The sequence below is a fragment of the Leucoraja erinacea genome, chromosome 2 (assembly GCF_028641065.1).
Source record: "Leucoraja erinacea ecotype New England chromosome 2, Leri_hhj_1, whole genome shotgun sequence".
Taxonomy (NCBI): Eukaryota; Metazoa; Chordata; class Chondrichthyes; order Rajiformes; family Rajidae; genus Leucoraja; species Leucoraja erinaceus.
In genome coordinates this window covers 116,502,877-116,523,337 of record NC_073378.1, presented here as the reverse complement: position 1 = coordinate 116,523,337, position 20,461 = coordinate 116,502,877, and the positions used below count along the sequence as shown (strand labels likewise).

The window sequence follows — 20,461 nt, the reverse complement described above, 5'->3', positions numbered from 1 at the left end:
TGGCTTTGTACAAAGGTTTATACAATATTATTTGATATAAGGATGTCTATCTTTTTACCTCTTTGTAATAATGTAGTTCACTTTAATGTATTTACAGTAAAAATAAGTTTGGCTGAAGTGCTTGACATATACACATTCTGGCAGCAACTTCAGGCATGGCAGTTGTGCATGAAAAATTGGAACTGCAGCATAAGAGATATGTATCTCTTCGCTACAAGCTGCAATGTCTCGTAGTTGGCTCCATGTTTTGAAATCATTAAATGCTGTGAAGTTCATTTTGGTTGCTCTTTTAAATATGGACTAAGCTGCCACAAAGTTGGGTCCATTTCAATTCATGTTTACATTTTATTGCCACAATGAATCTTATTTCCTGCTGTTATTTCTTGCAAATTAACTGATAAATTCAGCTTGTATCTTGTAATTTGTTTGTATATGTTCTCCCTGTGACCATGTGGGTTTTCTCTGGGATCACCAGTTTCCTTGCACATCCAAAAATGTGCAAATTAATGGAATGATTGAACACAGCAAATTGCTCTGTGTGTGTGATGAATATCTTGGGTTGGGATAGGGGGTGTGGGTAAGGATGAGGGGTGATGGACTTGATTGGACTGTGAGGTTAGGATAGGATTAATGTAAAAATGGGTGCTTTATAATTGATGCAGACAGGGGCTGAAGGGTCTGTTTCTGTGCCATATCGCTCTCTGATTCTATTATTTATTTTTCTTTGAAGTTTGTGGTACTGCTAATTTGTTCTAAGATATAGGGGAATATGGCAAGTCTGTAATCATTGCTGTAACTTTCAGCAGTAATTGGTTCCAGTTTCAAAAAGACAATAAGCATTCAAGAAATGGTAGAAATACTGAGAGAGTAGGAGGCTGGTTCATGATGTGAACGCAGCTTATAAGGAAGCATTGGAGAAATATTGTTAAAGTGTAAAAGACCCCTGAGGTGAGTTTCTCTTATCAGAAAGGAATAATGTGTCAGTCAAAGGTTAATTCACTGAAAAGATTTTCAATCAACGTATGGAGTAAAGTGTTAGTTTAAAAACTTGGAAGCACAAATCCTGAACTTGTTTCATAATTAGTCATTGCAGTGTTCCGTTCCAGATGTTGCTCAGACTGAGCAACTGGGTACAGAGATACTCTGAACTGCAGATGCTAGTTTGCAAAAAAAGACACTGCAGGAATAACTCCGGCCATGCAGCATCTCTGGAGAACAGGGATAGGTGACATTTCAGGTCTGAATCCTTCTTCAGACTGCGTACTATAGTCTTAACCAGCCTTGTGGATGATGATGAAGCATTGAATTAGGTGAACCACTAAGAGGATGCATTGTCCTGTGTTTTCAGCTGTTACAATTAAGTCCCAGTTGAATGGTGTTAACAGTGGTTTGAGTAATAATAATTTATATTATCAATATAATGAGAAAATGTGACATACCATTTGTGATCAGTGTTGAACTGCTCCTGTTTTGAGAGAGGTAGAGAAGGTGTGAATGTTGAACGTATTTTAATTTCATTAATTTCGTAGCTTTTAAAGAGTACTAGACCAGGTGTGGACCAGTTGGACCCGTCCCCAAGGCAATATTCCACCACTGACCCATAGTCCCCCCCCCCCATCCCACTGCATGGGCGCGGCTGAGGGGTTCCTGTTGTGACGCCAAAGATTCTTGTTGTGATGCGAGTCACGGCAACCCTCCCCAAACTGTGCCTCGCCATCCCTCTTCCTACCCCTATCCTCCATTCCGCCTCATCCCCCCAGCACTCACTCCTCACCTCCTCCTCTTCCCACCCTCCCTCTTCCCCCCCCCCCCCCCTCCCCCCCCCCCCCCCCCCCCCCCCCCCCCCATCCTCCTACCCTGTCCCTCCTCACGTCACCCACTTTTCCCCATCCTCTCCCTCTATCCACCTGCTCCCCCACTCCTCACCTGCCACCTATTCTTTTCCTCTCCCCCCCCCCCCCCCCCCCCCCCCCCCCCCCCCCCTATTGTAAATGAGATTTGGGATCCTATTGTGACGTCAAATGCTGCTCATGGGCAGGGCAAGTGGAAAATGGTTTAAAAGTGTTTTTTGTTAAGATGTCAATAACTTGTAAAATATAACATCAATCCAAACGAACCTTGTTTAATTTGCATCCCAAGACAATGGTAAGGTGGGCCAAAAATTGTAGCGCTATCGTGTACCGTTTTGGCGGGGTTTTGGAATATCACATCCACGCACGCATACAAACAAACGAGATGAGACTCTTTTTTAATAAACCTCCGAAGAAGCTTCTTCCCAAAATAAAATCTTCAATAGAATGATAAGGTGCTGAAGGTTGTCACTTGGACTGCTCTGTTTTTTGCCAACTCTTTGTGCAATGTTCCTGCCTTTTGCTGATAATACTGTGAAACAGTTCTCTAAGTTGTATTATTATTACTGACTGCTATGGTGAATATAAAATTCAATTCCCGTGATTGATCTTTTGCTAAATAGTGGCATGAATTTTCTCTTTAAAATTCCTCCTTATTATAAGTCACTTCCAGAAGTATTCCAATAGTGTGACACCATGTCTCTGCATTTTTGACACTGGTATTTTTATATGAATTTTGATACCACTTTGCATACACCAGATAAATATTTCATTACTTGCAGGATCTTTTGTTATTCTATTTCTTCATGTCATCATTATAGACAAATGAGATTTCAACGAGGTATATCTCTATATTATGCTTTACCTGTAATAAATGATGCATTCAGAGCTGGTAGTGCTTCGTAAGAGTAGGAAAGAACTGCAGATGCTGGTTTAAATCGAAGGTAGATCACAAAATGCTGGAGTAACTCAGCGGGACAGGCAGCAACTCTGTCCCGCCCACTCCCCTGACATCATTCTGAAGAAGGGTCTCGACCCAAAACGTCACCCATTCCTTCTCTGCAGAGATGCTGCCTGTCCCACTGAGTTACTCCAGCATTTTGTGATCTTTTCTTAAGAGCCTTGTTGCTTTAAACCATCATTTTTTTGTTAGTAAAGACAAACAAAAACTGCATTGGTTGGTGTCATTTATGACTTGGAAGCTTCTAAGGAGTCTAACTCTAATTCAAATATATAATGGCCCTTTTCTTAAAAATATATAATCGTGATGTTAGATACTGTAATAGAATGACTTCAAATAATTAGAATGAATCACAAAAGTTAAATGGGCAGTAATTCCCACTTGTTGCTCTCTGGTACGATGGACATTGCCAATTTGTTGCTTTTGTATTTAGCTGCTGGTATTAAGAACTGGATATTTGGCAAAAAAGAAAGGAACACAGTGCTAGAGTAACTGAGCGAGTTAGGCAGCGTCTTTGGAGCATATGGATAGGTGACGTTTCAGGTCAGAACTCTTATTCAAACCCAAATTGGCCATATAAGAGAGAGGGTGGTGTTGGAGAGATATTACTCTGGCTGGAGGACTGTGACTGGTAGTGTTCATAATAGTAAACCACTCATAAAGAAGGGATGTCACAGACAAAGACAAATATGTTTTTTATACTTGAGGTTCCATTTTGAGGCACTTTAGATAGTGGAAGCAAATCCCTCACTAAATAGGAAGTATCTGGACATTCATTTGAATAGCGAAAGCATGATGGCTATGAACCAAATGGTGATAAATGTGGTTTGCATTGATGGATGCTTGATGGTTGGCATGGACATAGTGGGCTGAAGGGCAGTCCATGCATTTTTTTATCTGCACTTTATCTGCAGCTGTAACATGAAATTTTGCACTGTTTATTTTCTCTTTGCACTGTATGGTATGATTGTCCAGTATGATCTGTCTGAGTAGCACACAAAACAAAATTATCTGCTTCCAACCTGATCTATTTCTGCTTCACTGTTTTATTCTAAGAGCCTTAATTTTGTTAACCAACTGTTTTATGTGAGCAAAAAACAGAAAACACTAAACATTCATCAGGCACAGTCACATCTGTGGAAAGAGGCAAAGTTAACATTTCAGATTGAGATCTTATAGAAACATTTTATATTTTTATATCAGACTTCCAGAATCCACAATTATTTTTGTTTTTTTTACATGGGTCTTTATCAAATGTCCATAGGGACAGTGTCTACTGCATTCCTTTCATCAACCTTTTCTGTTACCTCATCAAAATATTCAATCAGGTTAGTTATGCACGATTTGCCTCGAGCAAATCTGTGTGATTCGTTATTAACTTAAAATGCCTATTAATTTTCTTCTTAATTATTGTTTCTAAAAACTTCCCCACTATGGATGTTAACCTGACTGATGTTTAATTATCTGCTTTGAGCTAGCATGCTATTTTGACCCAAGATAAATTGGAAGATCATGAAAAATCCTGCTTTGGGGCAACCCTTCTTGACCAGGTGAATTTTAATATACCTTTTTGTTACCACCTCGCCATTTTTTCATTCCATTCAATGTCTCTTCACTTAAAATAAGATTTTGATATGATGTGCACTAAAGTTGATAATTGTACATTGATATTCTCCATCCCAGGAAGCTGTGAAAATAAAGAACGATACAATGATCTGAAGCTATGCCCTCCTATCCTGCGCACGGATTGTCTTTTTGGTCCATAATTCTCATTCTGTTTGAAATAGGTGTACCAAATCCCTTTCAGAAATTCTTCCCTTTGCTTTGTTTAATACTCTCAATCAGTTTAGGGGTAATTGTAGTCTCCCAATATCAGCATGAAAGCAATTGGCAGGGAGTTCTAGTATTTGGACTGTAATGATGACCAGTGATATATTTCCAATTAGTTAATGTTTTGTAACTTCGAGGGCAACTAGTAGGAGGGATTACCATGCACCCAATGTCCTTATCTTTCTTGTGATAGAGGTCTTGAGGTGCCATCATTGGGAATAACTGCAGTACATTTTGTTGATATGCACTGCACTCTCTATATGCCAGCAGTGTGATGACTAGAGCCAGGATGTTTAGGCAAAGGGGCATAATAAAATTACAAAAAAGACATGTAAAAAGGCATTTATTGACATAAAAAGGCATTTATTTCCACCACCAAAATATGGTTAAAAATGATAATATAAGGGTATTCTACATTAAATGACCAAAGTTGCCTGGTTGCACATAATTACTAGCATTTTTTCTTTTCAAATTATCTGGTGTTAAGCTCTGCCGTCTGTCAGATAGAATATGCTTCAGTTGTGAAAAACCTCTTTCTACCTCAGCTGAGGTCACTGGTGCATACCTGAAACAAGTTCAGACTCTATATTCATGTCGAAATCTTGTGCATTACAAACAACTACCTTTGAGAACTTTAGCAATGTTTTGTATTTCTTCAAGATCTTTGTTAGCTAAAATCATTCTCTCACATTTTCCTTGTATGCCTTTACCCACATCGCCAGGAACGTTACGAATATCATCAGTTACTTTGTTGAAAACCTGCAAGTTATTCACTAATGTTTCGCCATGTTTCTCAAGGGAAGTGATAGCTTGTGGGAAGTTTGCAAAATTGGAAGCAATAAACACAAGACTTTTTCTGCAAGATTTCACAGAAGATCCTGACTGCAGCAGATTCTTCTTCTTCAAAACAGTTGACAATTTATTTTATCTTTTCAAAATTTGCAGCATAGTAGAGTACAGCAGAGAGCCATGTACCCCACCTGATCAAAACGGGCTGAGGAGGTAGCGGAATCTCGGGTGCCATTTCCTTGAACAACTGCACATGTGACGGTGCTTTGAGGAAGATTTTCTTGACATTGGAAACTAGGCGATCGACATTTGGAAACAAGCTATGTGCTTGGCAATTCTATGAAGTCCTTGAGCAAAGCATGTGAAATGCAACATTTTGGGGAATAAAACTAAGTCACGAACAGAAGACTTAAGTGTTTTATACCTTCTGACCAAAGTACAACAAGTGAAGAACAACTGAGCAATAGTTGAGCTGTTTGACTTCTCCAATACTTCCGTTGTCAATAAATACTCCTTTGATGGTTGACCTGCCTCCAGTGTACCGATGACCACATTGGCAACATAACTCCCCACAACATCGGTTATCTCGTCTATTGAGTTCCATATTTTGTTGCATGCAACTTCATCTCAAATTTTCTGCACAACAATGTTGAAGTTACTGTCAACATAATTTTTCCATAATGATGACTCGCTTGGTCTATGTTCCTCTGTATTTCTCTAACAAAACCTCTGAGAGGTTTGTTTTCCAATTTCCACAGTGGAATTCCAGCATCAATGAATGCCTTGCACAGTTCACTCAAACTCAGATTTGCGACTGGAGCCAGCAGTAAATGTCATGAGGAAACAAGCTTGGGTATTTCGCTTGGGTAGTCTACACCCCAGCGGTATCAACATTGACTTCTCTAATTTTAGATAGCCCTTGCCTTCTTCCTCTTCCCCCTCCCCCTCCTCAGCTCTCCTTCTAGTCATACTGTCTCTGCCTCTTCCATTCAATCTATACTGGCTCCAACTCCTGTATCAATTCCTCATGACCCTCCAATCTCCCAAATATTTATCTATCTCCATTGTAAATGTACCTAATCGTCTGCTGTCATAATGGGGCAGAAAAATCTGGTGATTCACTACCCTCTGGGAGGAGATTTATCCATGTTTGTTTTAAATGACTGATCCCTTGCTGTATCCTCTTATTTGTGACTCTCCATCTTGCAAAAACATGTAAATATCTACTATTAGTCCCCTCAGGATCTAGTGTTTCAATAACTTCACTCATTTTTCTATCTCCAAGTAATACAGACCAACACTGTTCAGCCTCCTTTGATCAAATAACACTCATCCCAGGAATTGGGCTAGTAATCTCCTTTGAACTGCCTCCAAGGCTGGTACATTTTTTAGATAAGAGGACCAAAACTATGAACAATATTTTGTGTGGTCGTGCCAATACCCTGTACAACTGTAACCAACCCTTTATATTTTTAAACTCCAGCCCTTTCAATAAAGGCCAAAATGCAGTTTCCTACCTTAACTACTTGTTGGGCCTGTTTGCCAATTTTTTTGTAATTCATGCATTAGAATGCGTCGATTCCTTTGAATTTTACTTCTGCAGTCTCTCTTCAGTTAGATAATAATACACCTTTAGATTACACTTGCTAAAGTGCATGGTCTCTCTTTTAGCCACATTAAACTCCCTTTGCAATGTTTACTCAATCTATTTATATCCTGTTGCAGAATCTATCTATTTTTGTATCATCAGCGAACTTGGAAGCCATGCATTTTGTTCCCTTTTCAAGCATATTGGGGCCATTCTTTGGAAAGTGAACCGAAAAGTCACACACGTTACATAAAGTAATACATTAAAAAATTATTGTAAGAAAATATTCTTATTCATTGATATTTTCCTACCTACAGAACTAGAATGCATATCTGCTAAAGATATGAACATTTTAGCTTTTTGAAATTCAGTTTGTAAGATAAAGCTGAGTTGTGAAAAAAATGCTTCCTTGAGGTCAAATGCGTGAGCAGTCATATCTGACTGTACATCACATCTGACCGTAAACAAACATTGACAGCATAACATAAAAATTTCACTTGATAAACTGAAAAAAAAATAGGAATCATATCTACTGTACAAAACACAATACCTGTAATGCTTTCATAATTAGAAGAGATGTATTTTTCATATTTTTGGTTACACACATGACTAAGAATGGGCCATTAATGCAAATAATAAACAATTGGGTTTATTAAGAATTCCCCCCTGGGCTACTCCACTAGTTGCATCTGACCAGTCTGAAAATGACACATTTTTTTCAAATTCTTTGTTTTCTAGCGTACAACCCAGTTTTCAATCCGTACTAATGTACTTTCTCCAATACCTTGGGTTCTTAATTTATGCATCAACTTTTTACATGGAACCTTGTCTAATGTTGTTTTGGAAGCCCAAATGCACTACCTCTTCAGATTTCACGCTTTTAAATCTGTCTGCCTCATCCTCAAAGAATTCCAGTAAATTTGTCAAACATGTTGACCATGTTGGATTATATTCAGTTTTCCTGAATTAATTATTTCTTCTTTTATTACTGACTTGAGCATTTTGCCAACAATGGATGTTAAACTAACTGTCCTTTTAGGTCCCCACCTTCTGTCTTCTCCTTACATTTTGTTTTGAAGAAGAGATTCACTTTGCCTTCTGATCTCTTGATACAATCCTGAAATTTAGTTCGTTTTGAAAATTTTGAACTAATGGACGCACTATCTGTGCAGTCATTTTCATTATTCAGGTACTTGGTGAGTATTCCATTGTTTTCATGATTTGTACCTTGTAGACAGTGGTAATAACTTGGGGGGAGGGGGGGTGGCTGAAGGCAAATATCTTGCCATAGGATGAAACAAAACTGATACTCTGGCACTAGGTCTCTGATGGTGCCAGACTGGCTGATTTTCATACTATTGGATATTGCTCCTGTTATAACACCAACATGTGTTTATTTCACGTGTTTGGATGTTACTCAGTTGTACAATAACTTTTCTGGTTAATTGTGTTATTTTAAATGAAATGTAGAAACAACAACAATTGTGTTTAAAGACGTGTATGACTGAGGTTGCAATGAGCCAAAATGCTGAACCATCGGGAATTGCCAACAATAGGATAGTGGATTGTTGAAGTTTTACTATACAGAACCTCTGATCTTCTGTCATATCAAATTAAAACATTTATTGTCAAATGACATTGAATAACAGCAACATTTCCTTCAGTGTCTTCCAAAGTCACTTTGTGTGTATACAAGGAAAATGAAGATATGCTTTTCTGATGTTTATTCCTTTTGTGCTTAGTTATTTACTGCATTGATGAATGTTGTATCGTTCACAAATTTCAAAATTGAACTCCTTGCACTTAAATTTCCACCATTTTTACAAGAAATGCAATGGTACTAATACTCCTGTATTTGACAAGGGGGCTGGGTGGGTGGTGATAAGACTGTTGGGGGTTCAGAAGTGTGCAGAGTGAGCTTATGGCAGCACCGTCAGTTGTCCCCACTGAATATTGCTGTGATCAACTGAACATCTATTTGTTACAATTCTGGGCTTTTAGCTATCCAACAGAAATTATATTATCATTTAACAGCACAAGCTTTCATTTTATGAATAATTATGTTTTGAGATCATTCAAATATTTTCCCATATAAATGGCATCGACCTTCCGCTTTACAAAGCACAAAGAGCGCTTGAATCGTCTTGGCATTAAAGGCTGGAAGATGCAATTAATATGGATGGGTGCCTGCTGGTCAGTGTGGGTGTGGTGGATTGATTTGGCAAGTTTCTGACTCTGACTAACTTTTTCATAAAATATTGTCTTTTACAAATCCATCATGCTTGGTCCAAGTTGACTATGCTTGCCCAAATGAGAATTAATGTTGTCTCAAATAGTGCACCACTGATCTGAACTAGATTTATCTCGCTTGTTTTGAGCAGGAGCATAACATTTGCAATCCTCCACGCCTCTGGTCTCCTAATTTCCATGCTCAATCTAGGATGTACTCCATCTAAACCAGGCGATGTGCTCTCACACTGCCAGCAGCTGGCTCATTTTCCATCCTCACATATTAGAAAATATATCCATTTCAAAGATGGTAAAGACTGAAAATTATAAGCTCTACTATTAATGAACATTCTTCATCATATTCTCTTTTTCTCCAACCCCATCAAATATCCAGTTTATTTTTATGCACAACAATATGGACGATCAAGATTAAAAGCTTTTTTCTATCTCCAGATCCCTCCCTCCACTTTCAGCTTGAAGGGTTCCAACCCAAAATGTCACCCATCCTTTTTCTCCAAAGATGCTTACTGACCTGACCCGCTGAGTTACTCCAGCACTTTGTCTTTCTTCAGATTAGCTAGCCATAGATTATGAAGGGTTTCTTTTTCTTATAATGGGTGGGGATGAAATATAATCTGTACTCCTCTACTATGTAACCTATTAAAGCAGCAAAGAGTTTAAAAAATGTTGCTTTGGGTAATTGGACAAAATATTTTATGTTTAAATATCTGATCACTTTCTGTTCATACACAAACTGATTGCCTCGGCCAAGAAGATCCGAAAAATGGCCTTGGCTGGATATGTTGCAGCAACTTGTATTATCCTATTGCATGTGTGCTTTTGAGAGAACAACAGTAGTATTACGGAAATTATTGAATTTAAAACAAAGTTAGTTGTCATTTGTGTACATGCTTGGGTAGTAAATTATGGATTTTAAATTCATGTAAGTAAAGGCAGGAAAAAGTTTTTCTGAACAATGTGGGAAAACGTGTGGAGGGGTGAGGGCAGCTAAAATGAAATACATAGAGAAGAAAATTGTTTAGTTTGCTGGTGTTAAGGTGGCCCTTGTTAATTTGAGAGCTGCATAACCTTGGCCTAGAAATGAGTCAATAGCTCATGTGTGGGAAGAAATGGTGTGTGGTCTGTGGTAGATTCCTTTAATGTTTGTATAAAAGAAATGATAAAGAATATGTAAGCTATTCCTAATTGTTTTGGCTTTTGAAAATTGTCTTTGCAAGTAGCTGTAAATGAATGTATACTTTATTAATTGGTTAGCATTTCTCCATTACTATAAGGAAATTCAATATACCTCTGAGCAAATGGTATGAGGGCAGTAGGTTTTGAAAAATGCACAGAATGTTTGGTTTTTAAACTTGGGTAGACTTTACAGAAACTTTTATATCTCAGCCACTTATTAAATTTTCCCTTTTCTGTCTAATTTTACAATAATGGCACAGAAAAATAAATAGTTAATCATGAAGATCATCATTATTTGGGTCATTTCAATGGCGTATTCATTGTCTGAACATTTTAATCTCTTCAACTATCCAAACCTGTTTCCCTATTTTTTTTAAAAAGCGTGTCCTTTGTAAATGTTTTTCCTTGGGTTGATATAATCTAATTTTGTTTGTGTGTGCTCACTTTTACTTTTTTTCTTGTCACATGGTGTTCTGCAGGAGGAATGTAAAATTATTGGGAAACTGCAAATGTATCAACTGCTCCCTTTGTCGATGTTTATATTAAGTTTTAAAATATATTTTAATTCTAGTTGCATATTAATACTTTGGCACAGCAGTGCTCTTTATTTGACTAAGTTACAGAATTATGTTCCTATAATCCTTTGTGGCCAATATTAAAGCTTACTTGCTGAATAATTGTCAAGTATACTCCATGGAATTTTATTGTTCACCTTCAGTTTAAAAAAAAAATGACTTGAGGGGTTTCATTAAAAGGTGGCTCGAGGCTTAAGACTGACATCTGACAGTTACTCTGTAAGCCATGAGCAATATGTTTTTGATTTGTTTGGACCTCTCTAGGTTTGTATTTCAAAGCATGGGTGAGATTTGTTTTCTGATGTAAACAGCTTTAATTCATCTTCCGTCGAATGCTCACACTTCTGATTTCCGATTGGAATTAACGTAGTAGTAGTAGTGGTAGTCGAATTTCTGTAAAGTTTATTTTAAATGTAAAAACAATCTTAAGTTTATCAAAATCTAACAGCCTGACTTTGGGCTTGAGCAACCAGATATTTTAACTCAAACCATCATCTTGTGAAAATGCAGCAATTTTAGAACAAATGTCCATGGAACTTAATGGTGAAATCCTTTCTTTGATGTAAACTAAAACCAGAAAAGGCCAGAAGTACTTTTTTTATTTCAGAGTTTTGGCTTGAGTACATTTTTTTGCCTTTTGATATTATTTAATATGAGCTTCAAACGGATTCATGTAGGCTTGTAGAAAACCTTTTTTTTTTAAATATTTTTTTTTAATTTTAGCCTTTCACAACAGAAAGGGCAGCTTTGATATGACTGTTTTGTCAAATACCACATTTGGTATATAAATGCTAAATAAATCCTAGCATAGCCCTGTGTCTCTGTTTGTTATCACAAATAGATTTATTGTGCTTATGAAATAAACTTTACAGTCATACATTTGTAGTACCTGTACCAACAATTTTTTTTACTCTATGTAGAACAAAGCAAAATAGAGTTTTTGCACTTAATTTGAGATGCAAGGTTTGAGATGCCAGTTATTTACTAAATCGGGGACTAAGTTATATTCATTAAAATAAAACAACAATTTCAAATGTTGAGTCCATATTTAGAAATCCAAATGTGTTTAATGGGTCCATGTGCATTTTATACATTTTTCTTTTTCATTCTTCCAACTTCAAATTGTGGACTTCCTGTAAGCTTTTTTTACAACATATTTGGGGTAATTTTTTTTATTAAATTGTGCAGGTGTGCAGTTTCATTAGCATTTGGTTATCTTTATTTAAAAGAAAAGTGCATCTGTATGTAGCTTTTGTTATCCTGAAAGTGGGAATCTATGCTTGTGTGTCTCAACATTTGAAAATCAAAAGTACTTCATCTTTATCACCTCTTTGCAGAGCATGTCTTATTTTTTTCAGTCAGATAAGAAACTTTTGTTCAAAGCAGACAGGGAAAATTGATTGTGACTCTCGTCCATCACATTTTAATGATGGCAGTCTCTTCATTCTTATTTCAATGGCAACACAATTTGCAGGGCGGTATCTCAGACATCTTTTCTACTGGCAGAGGGCAATGTGTGTTTTGCTTCCCCCTCCCCTCTATCTCACTAAGAAATGCTTTTTTATGTTCATGATGCATCCAAGCTCCAGTGGCTGCTGTAAGGAAAAGCTTTTTTTTTTACCTACTAGCTATTTGGTTGGTGCTCAGTTATATAAATTTGTTGCAAAGTCACCAGAGAATTTGATGTTGTTTACAATGACAGCTACAGGATTGTTGTGTTTATGCAGATGTAGAAAAAAATTTACCCATGTACATCTTTTCTTTCCCAGTCTAACGAAATATCTATATCGTTTGAAGATTTTACAAAAAAAAGTTAAATAAGGGTTATTTACTTCATTCTTATAAAATTGTATCAATTGAGTATGGGGGGGGGATGGGGGGGGGGGGGGGGTGGCTGAACTGGTAACGTAGAAAGTAAAATACTTATTTAAGGTTTAAACTCTGATGTATTAGCTTTGTGATCAGATGGCAATGAAGCAAGGAGAAACCTTTTGTGTGAATGACCTGCTTATGTGAAAATGCATCCATAATGTAATCACTGGGACCGGAAGGGGCCATACTGTGTTTGAAAGGAGACAATGGAATCTGGCCATATCTACATTGCTGAAATCGAGTTCATCAGCAATTCAGTCCTTTGACTGTGGTTGTCATGCAAACTTCCTACTTTGATCAGTAGAGGGTGGAGGGAGGGACGTGCAAAGGCCTGTGGATGTATCTCTGCTGTTTACCCTGTACTTGGCTTCAATTGAAACTCTTCCGGAGATAGCAACGGGGCACATTTTGCACCTTGACCTGTCTAGACAGTTAAAACTTTTTGTCCAGTTACCAAGGGAAAGGACTATTTTGACCTCTTGTGCTCTCTTTGTAGCAATTCATTCTAGGAGTATAGGTGTTGTCTGGGGTTTCTCTTGAATTTGGTGAAGGGGGGTGGAGATGAGAGACAATCCAGCAGCTTTAACTCCAGGAAATGAAAACTGAGACTATAGACTCGTGTGATGTTAACTTCGTGGGCCTTGCCTTTCCCCTCTGAATCCTGAGGAAGGATTAAGCAGCTGCTGATCAACGTCTGGACTAACCAGTCATGTGAGCAAACTGGATATAGTAGTCCTGTAACTTAATTTGCTAAAGTGAGGTGCTCTTTCTGATTTTGTCAAACTTACTATTGTTTTTGAAAGTGCAAATATTGTATATTTATTTAACTGAAATCACAAACAATTCTATTATTACATCTCAGAACCACATTATCAATGTGATGGTTTTTAATTTGATTTAATTTTAAAGAATGCATCATGTAATGGTCACGTTGCTGGTTTCCTACAGATTCCATATGCAAGATCCGAGACCCATCTTCTTGAGCTCTTTGAGGATATTTGTTCGAGCATGGATGATTATGCCCTATATGTGGATCCTGACACCCAGAAGAGGAGTTACATGAGATTTGCACCAAGAGATTCAGAGAAAATGGGTTCAGTAGATTTCAAGAATTTCAAATTTGATCCTGAAAATTCGAAATCTCTAAAGTTTGTGGTAAGGTTTTTTCAATTGCGTATTCAGGTAGCTATTACAGCAGAGGGCACTAGAACTTCAGCTTGTGCAATTGTCATAAAGAATTATGCTTCTAAGATTTTGAAAATCATCAATATGCAACAAAACTAAGCAAACAAAAAATTTTCTCTACATCTTTCTGGCCGTCACTTATTTGTAATTTCATATGTTAGCTGTTTTTATTGTGGAAGTACTCGGATGGCTTTGCCAAGATGGTAAGAAGGGGGAAGCAGAAAATGGCAGCAGGCAAAAAAAAGCTAGATTTTTGCATGCCCAGCAATGATGAAGATTCATTTTGGCTGTTCTGTAGTGTAATGCACTCTAATTTAACTGATCTTACAGTGTGAAAATATAGTGGAAGAATATGAAGACGAAATCATTTCCCTGTTCACCCATGAGGCAGACCATGTGGCTGACAAGTTATGCAATGCAAAATCAGGTATTGTGATTGATTTAATGTACAGTTTGTTTTCCTTCTTTCATGTTACCTTGCCAATTTGATGTTCTGTGGAGGAATATCTCTTCAATCCATTGAAAATGACTTGGGATGTTACTTGCAAATGCACCTTTTTTTCTATTAAGATTCCAGTAGGCAAAATAAAGTTTTTGCCTAATTATTGTTATTTGTGGTTGTTGAATTGTATCAACCATTTCCTTCCATATGCAGCCTAGAATTTGATTTTCTTGTAGTGCATTTAGTTTGCTTGTATGTGAATATATAATGTTGAGCTAAGTGTAACCTACTGTTAGTAACTAGTTTCCAAAAGTATTCAGAAAAGCTTCTTGCTGAAATGAGATTCTTCAGAGAATGAGTGGCTAAAATCTCAAATTTCTTTTGATTAAAGTCCATCTTTAACCAACATTTTTTCCATTGGTAGTGTTGATAATAAAAAGGAGATCTAGCATAATATTACAGGCTGCAAATTTCAGCAATGTTTTACTTGGCGTGTGGCCGTGTGACCCAAAAGCTTGTTTGCATTTGCTGATTCTTGAAGATATTTTTCTCGTGTTTCACTAGCGTTAATATTTTTCAAAATTCTGGTTCAATTATTTTAAGGATCCAAACTACCTTTAAGAATTGAAGCAATTTACAGTAGCATGTTTGTACATTTTGCAGCATAATTTTGACTGGTGATCCACATCATTACTCTACAGTGGACCAAAAAAACTCAAATCCTGCAACATAAGAGAAATTATTATTCTTGCAAAATATCTTGGAATACTATTGCCTATGAAGGTTCTGGCTTAGTTTTTAAAAATGAGCAGAGGAATTGACAAATGTTTTTGATATAGTGTAGTAATAAAAATGGGAACTGTACTATTGAGGATTAAAAGAAAATACTTGTCAGATCAGACAGAATACCAAGAATTGAATTTTCATTCTGTTTCTGAGTGTTCGTTTTTTGTTTACATCACCAACATAATGGAAATATTTAAGTAAATCCGGATATGGTATCTTCAGTATTGGATATTCAAAATTTACTAAATTGTAGTGTGATCCTCCAAGTTGGACATGGATTTCTTTTTGTACTTTTCCAAAGTAAATCTATTTTATGCCTACTATACACATGATAAGCTTGCAAGCGGGTGTAGCAGAATGCAGTGTGCTTTCCCAGATTTAACTCTATTATTTTATATGTTATACACCCTTGTAATCGGATAACATCTTGGGGCTGGGAAAATTATTACAACTTATTTTTTAAGTGTAACTTTGAATAGTTCATAATAATACATTTTAGCCCAGTGAATATAAAAATGTTAGGTGTTTTCCTGGCTTCCCAGTGGTCTTTTTTAAGAAAAGATGAAAATATTCGAAATCAAATCTATTTGCTTTTGAGAGCTATATATATTAGAACTGTATTTTAATTGCAGAGAGGAATCTTTACTTCAGTGTAGTACATGTATTTGTAATAAATTATTTCCTTGCCCATAATGCTGAATTTTGGAATGATCTAACATGCTTAAGAGTTTGTGCCACTGTTTTCCGTGTAGCTTTATATATCTAAATAGGTTCCTCCTCTATTACTAAGTTTGCTTTGATAAAGATTCGCCAGGTTTCAGATGCATAAATCATGTAAATGATAACTTTAGACATGTATTCATCTTCAGTATAACAGAATTATAGTGTTTTTGAATCTTACAGTGGTGCTCAAAGTGCAGAATATAATCACATATTTTGGAAAAGCGATTTCATATTTAGTTGCTGACATCTTCCAGTGGTGGATTGATGTGTACATTTTTTTTAAATCAGCAATCTTTCTAATTAAACAAACTAGACTAGTTTTATTTTCAATTTGATTTACACTGAGAGAAGATATAAATAGCTATTAAAAATATTTATATTGTTTGAACTGTTCTGTGTAATAAAATGTACATTTATTTTCCCTCCCACCTCACCAGAATTTTGTGATCCATCTGTACAAACTCTCCACCCTGAGCTATAAGATGTGTTGTGCATCAAGCTGGAATGGGAAAGTACTGAATGTCTGCATCAACAGCTGGCAAATTTACACTGGACCAGAACTGCTGCTGTGAATCTGATCTTTGCTCCTATCTTCTCTCCAAGAACCACTGATTCATATATTTTCATTATGGCTGTATCTTTTGATAATTCCAGATCTATTGGTATATTTGAATTATCCACAATGTATTAAAGAGATTTTATAACTCATTTGTATTAAATTAATGGGCATCTTCAACTTAATACAGGAAACAAAATAACACACGCCTTTTTAATGTTCCAATAGTGTGTGCTGATTATTTCTAAGATTTGTTTTCAATTTTATCTTTCAGTACTTACAATTAAAATTATTCATCAGAATTTGTGGGTCTGTTTTTATTTTTGTTACTATTTCCTTATTGACTTGAGTGGCACATTAATTTACACCTGGTTGTCAACTGTTTCTCTAAAAAAAGTCTAATATTCTTTTTACCTCTATTTTCATTCTATGAATTTAGACAAGTGTCCCTTATCCTTGCTGCAACTTGTTCTCGGTGATAACCATGTTTAGTAAATCCTTGAATTTTCAATGGGACAATAAAACTGATATATTTTTATCTACACATAACATAAATGTTATTTCTATGAATAATGAATAATGTACTCTACTGAAGATTTAGAACAGCCTTATTTAGAAATTATACCTGTTTATCTCTGCAGGGTATTTTTCCTCATATGAAAGCGAAAGTTATGAAAATGTCCACTACTCTGGCATATCCGCGCCCCATCCAGCTAATGTTTACATGCTGATTACAATAGACTTTACAGAACATCGCATTTTGCGTGGAAAGGATATGTTAATGCCAGTTATTCCACCTTGATGATTTAATATAAACAATGCTTCGTACACTGTAGACGTTTTTTTTGAACAGTTCCTTAACTGTGTGGTAAGTATTTGGCAATATATGAATTGGTGCGCAATTTAAATAATTAAACAATTCCTAAATTGTCGCGATAACTAAGTTAATAGCAATACATGAATTAGTGGGCAACTTTTTTTCCAACAGGTAGTTTATTACAATCAAGCCAATTTATTTAGTGGCAGCGCTGTCGTTTTATTTTAACGTACTGCCCAGTTAATTACAATAAAGGAGGGCAATGGGCAAGCGCCCTCAAATGTTTTATGCTTCGATCGATGACTCTTTAGCAATGCTTCGCGTAAACTTCATTGTCGTTTAATGAAACCAACGATTCCTTTACCTGAAGCCATTTCTATTGGCCCAATAACTCTTTCTTTAGAATGCTGAAATTGACATATAATCTGTGGTCATGAGGTCAAAGTCCTGGAGAATGACCAGTATAGAAAGGAACTTTCCAATTTTGAACCACCGGAGGTAAAACTGAAACGGTCTGATTAGCTGGTTACAACTGCCGACCGAATTTGCTGGATACTTTGAAACGATTTTTCTCTCTTCTGATGATCTGCAGCCGAGTATTAACTTTGTCGGCGTGCCCTGTTTACATCTCGAATTGTGCACCACCCCGTTAATTGTACGAAGGTCATTTCTTTAAGTTGTATTTCTTTTAAGCGAGGGACATATTATTGCAATTCAATGCAGAGTCCCGCTGAGAAGGCTAAACTCGTGGAGATTCAGCTCACGACGCTCCTTTTACAATGGGCACTTAACCATTGCGACTGTTTTTGTACAAAACCTCTGAGGGCAAGCGCTATCATCAACTTCCGTTTATAATAATTCCAAATTGAATTACGAATGTTTAGGCAACCTTTTCTTTGATTACATTGTAGTCACATTGACTATTTTCGAAGAGCAATCGCGTTCACAAATTGGACGTTAATGAGACTTTTCGTGACTTTCGAGTTCAGTGTGCTGGACGTTCCTTCCTCCCTTGCCATCTATGCTCATCCCATGTTACTTGCAGAAATCACCAGTATCATTTTATGGATTATCGCTGGCAACGTTTTTTTTGGGGGCCCATTGCAGATAAATAGCATCTTGCATTTAACCAGACTACCGTTTTTTCGTGAATATCCGGATATCAATATTACTATTTGATTCGACGGTCGGAAGAAGGGTTTCGACCCGAAACGTTACCTATTCCTTTTCTCCAGAGATGCTGCCTGTCCGGCTGAGTTACTCCAGCATTTTGTGGCTATCTTCGGTGTAAACCAGCATCTGCAGTTCCTTCCTACACTTACAATTTGGTTTACTGAGTGATGATCTGTACTTGCAATTATTTTTTTGGAGTGCGCCTTCCACCAACCAACCTCCCCATCGCCCTAGCATATTTTTATGGCACTTGACTTTCTGAATCTATTGATGCAAATTATATTTCTATGACTACAACACAAACTGTCATTAACCATTGTACCAATCAACGCGATCAATGGTCGGCGTCGATGTAAAATTAGTGGATTGGATTTAGTTTGCGATGTACAAACTGGACAGATAATGCTCATTTCCTCCCGCTCGTATATGACTTGGTAGGGGAGCTTTGCAAGGTCAGTGACACAGCTGCTAAGGCTTTAGATGGAAGGGAGGGAGTATCTTTCTTTAGACTAGCCTCGTCTGTATGAAGGAGCATTTTGTAAAATTACTTAAATTCAATATCATTGAACCAGGAGGTCCACCTCAATCAGACCTGCAGCAAAGTGGTTCTCTACAGTCTGACAAAGTTCAGCCTCTGAGCTGCAGCATTAACTTGTATTCTAACAAGATTAAAATATATTTGTCCTGGGGATTAGCATACTTAAATCCCCCTTTCCCTTTTTGGTGGTGGCAGTTCGCTTTGATCTGTGTTGCGTGGCAAGAGCCTGGCTTCGTCCTGGCAATTGGAGTGCCAAGTGTGAAATCGGCCTGATGTCATCCCTATTCTTCATTTTTACATCTTTCACCAGTTTAATTATATTTCCGCCACAAAAGGCTGGCGCTTCATTGCATATTCAAGTTGGACAAGGAAGCATTAAAAAAAAACTATGGGTGAAATAACTGTGGGGGGAGGGGTCGCTTTTGTGTTGAAGACAGCCAGTCGATTTCCCAAAAAAGAGTACATTTCAACTAACTTTTATTTCCCCCCGCCACTTCATAACGCTTTAAATCATAACAGCCTCCACTCTGCAGTGTAAACTGGAAAGACTAACATATTTAAGTTGGGGATTTTTTTCGCCCCAGTTCATTTTTTCACGCACCCGCCATTTGCAATACTTGATTGTAAAGTCACTGGAGAGAGGGAGGGAGGGGGGTGGTAATCCTTTTTAGCTCATCGGCGCAGGTTTTGATTGGTTAAAACGGGGGTTTGATGGGGGAGTGTCACCTCGACAGTTGGACTAGATGCTCGGAAAGTTTGTGAATTTTGTTCGGAAGCGCATATGATTTGGGACAGAGAGGAAACGAACCACCTGCAGTCGTGGCAGAAGCTTTGACCTTCACCCCGGTCTCCTGGCTCCAGACTCCATTCACAGTGTGTGAGAGGAGCAGTTGCTCCCCACTTGTACAGGTCCAGCCTCATCAAGGCAGTGACCATTGGGCGTTACTTCCACATACAAGCTGAGCAAGAATAGAAATGCAGATTACTTCTTTAGCATTTGATAGCGGGTCAATGCTGGGAAATGCTCAGGCCTGACAGCTACTTTTGTCTGACATTTTCTGTAACGTTTCCCAGTCTCTATATTTAGCAGAGCCAGGTAGAAACAAATGGAACTTAATGACGTTTCGGGGGGGGATAACAAAGGCACTAACGTTGTTTGAAAGGAAAGAGAAAGCTCGTATTTACGTTGTAGCTACATTGCAAATGATTTTTAAATTTATTTAAATATGGCTTCCTGCTTTAATCCAAACAGCCTGGCTAGGGTGTTAAAAGTTATTAGCCAAAACTTTGTTTCAGATGATTTACCATTGACTTAAGTACAAATAATTGCTTTAAATGTACTTTAACAGT

At 37.2% G+C, this 20,461-nt stretch overlaps 1 protein-coding gene across 1 annotated transcript in view; it reads left to right on the top strand.

Moving 5' to 3' along the window:
* cnpy1 (canopy FGF signaling regulator 1) overlaps nucleotides 1–16,885 on the top strand; it is a 48,948-nt gene extending 32,063 nt beyond the window's left edge. Inside the window, exons 3-5 of the mRNA XM_055664306.1 lie at nucleotides 13,840–14,046; nucleotides 14,407–14,503; nucleotides 16,465–16,885. Of these exons, the coding sequence (XP_055520281.1) occupies nucleotides 13,840–14,046; nucleotides 14,407–14,503; nucleotides 16,465–16,508 (348 nt within the window). The 3' untranslated portion in view covers nucleotides 16,509–16,885. The remainder of the gene's footprint in view (nucleotides 1–13,839; nucleotides 14,047–14,406; nucleotides 14,504–16,464) is intronic.
* Nucleotides 16,886–20,461: the final 3,576 nt, after the last annotated feature.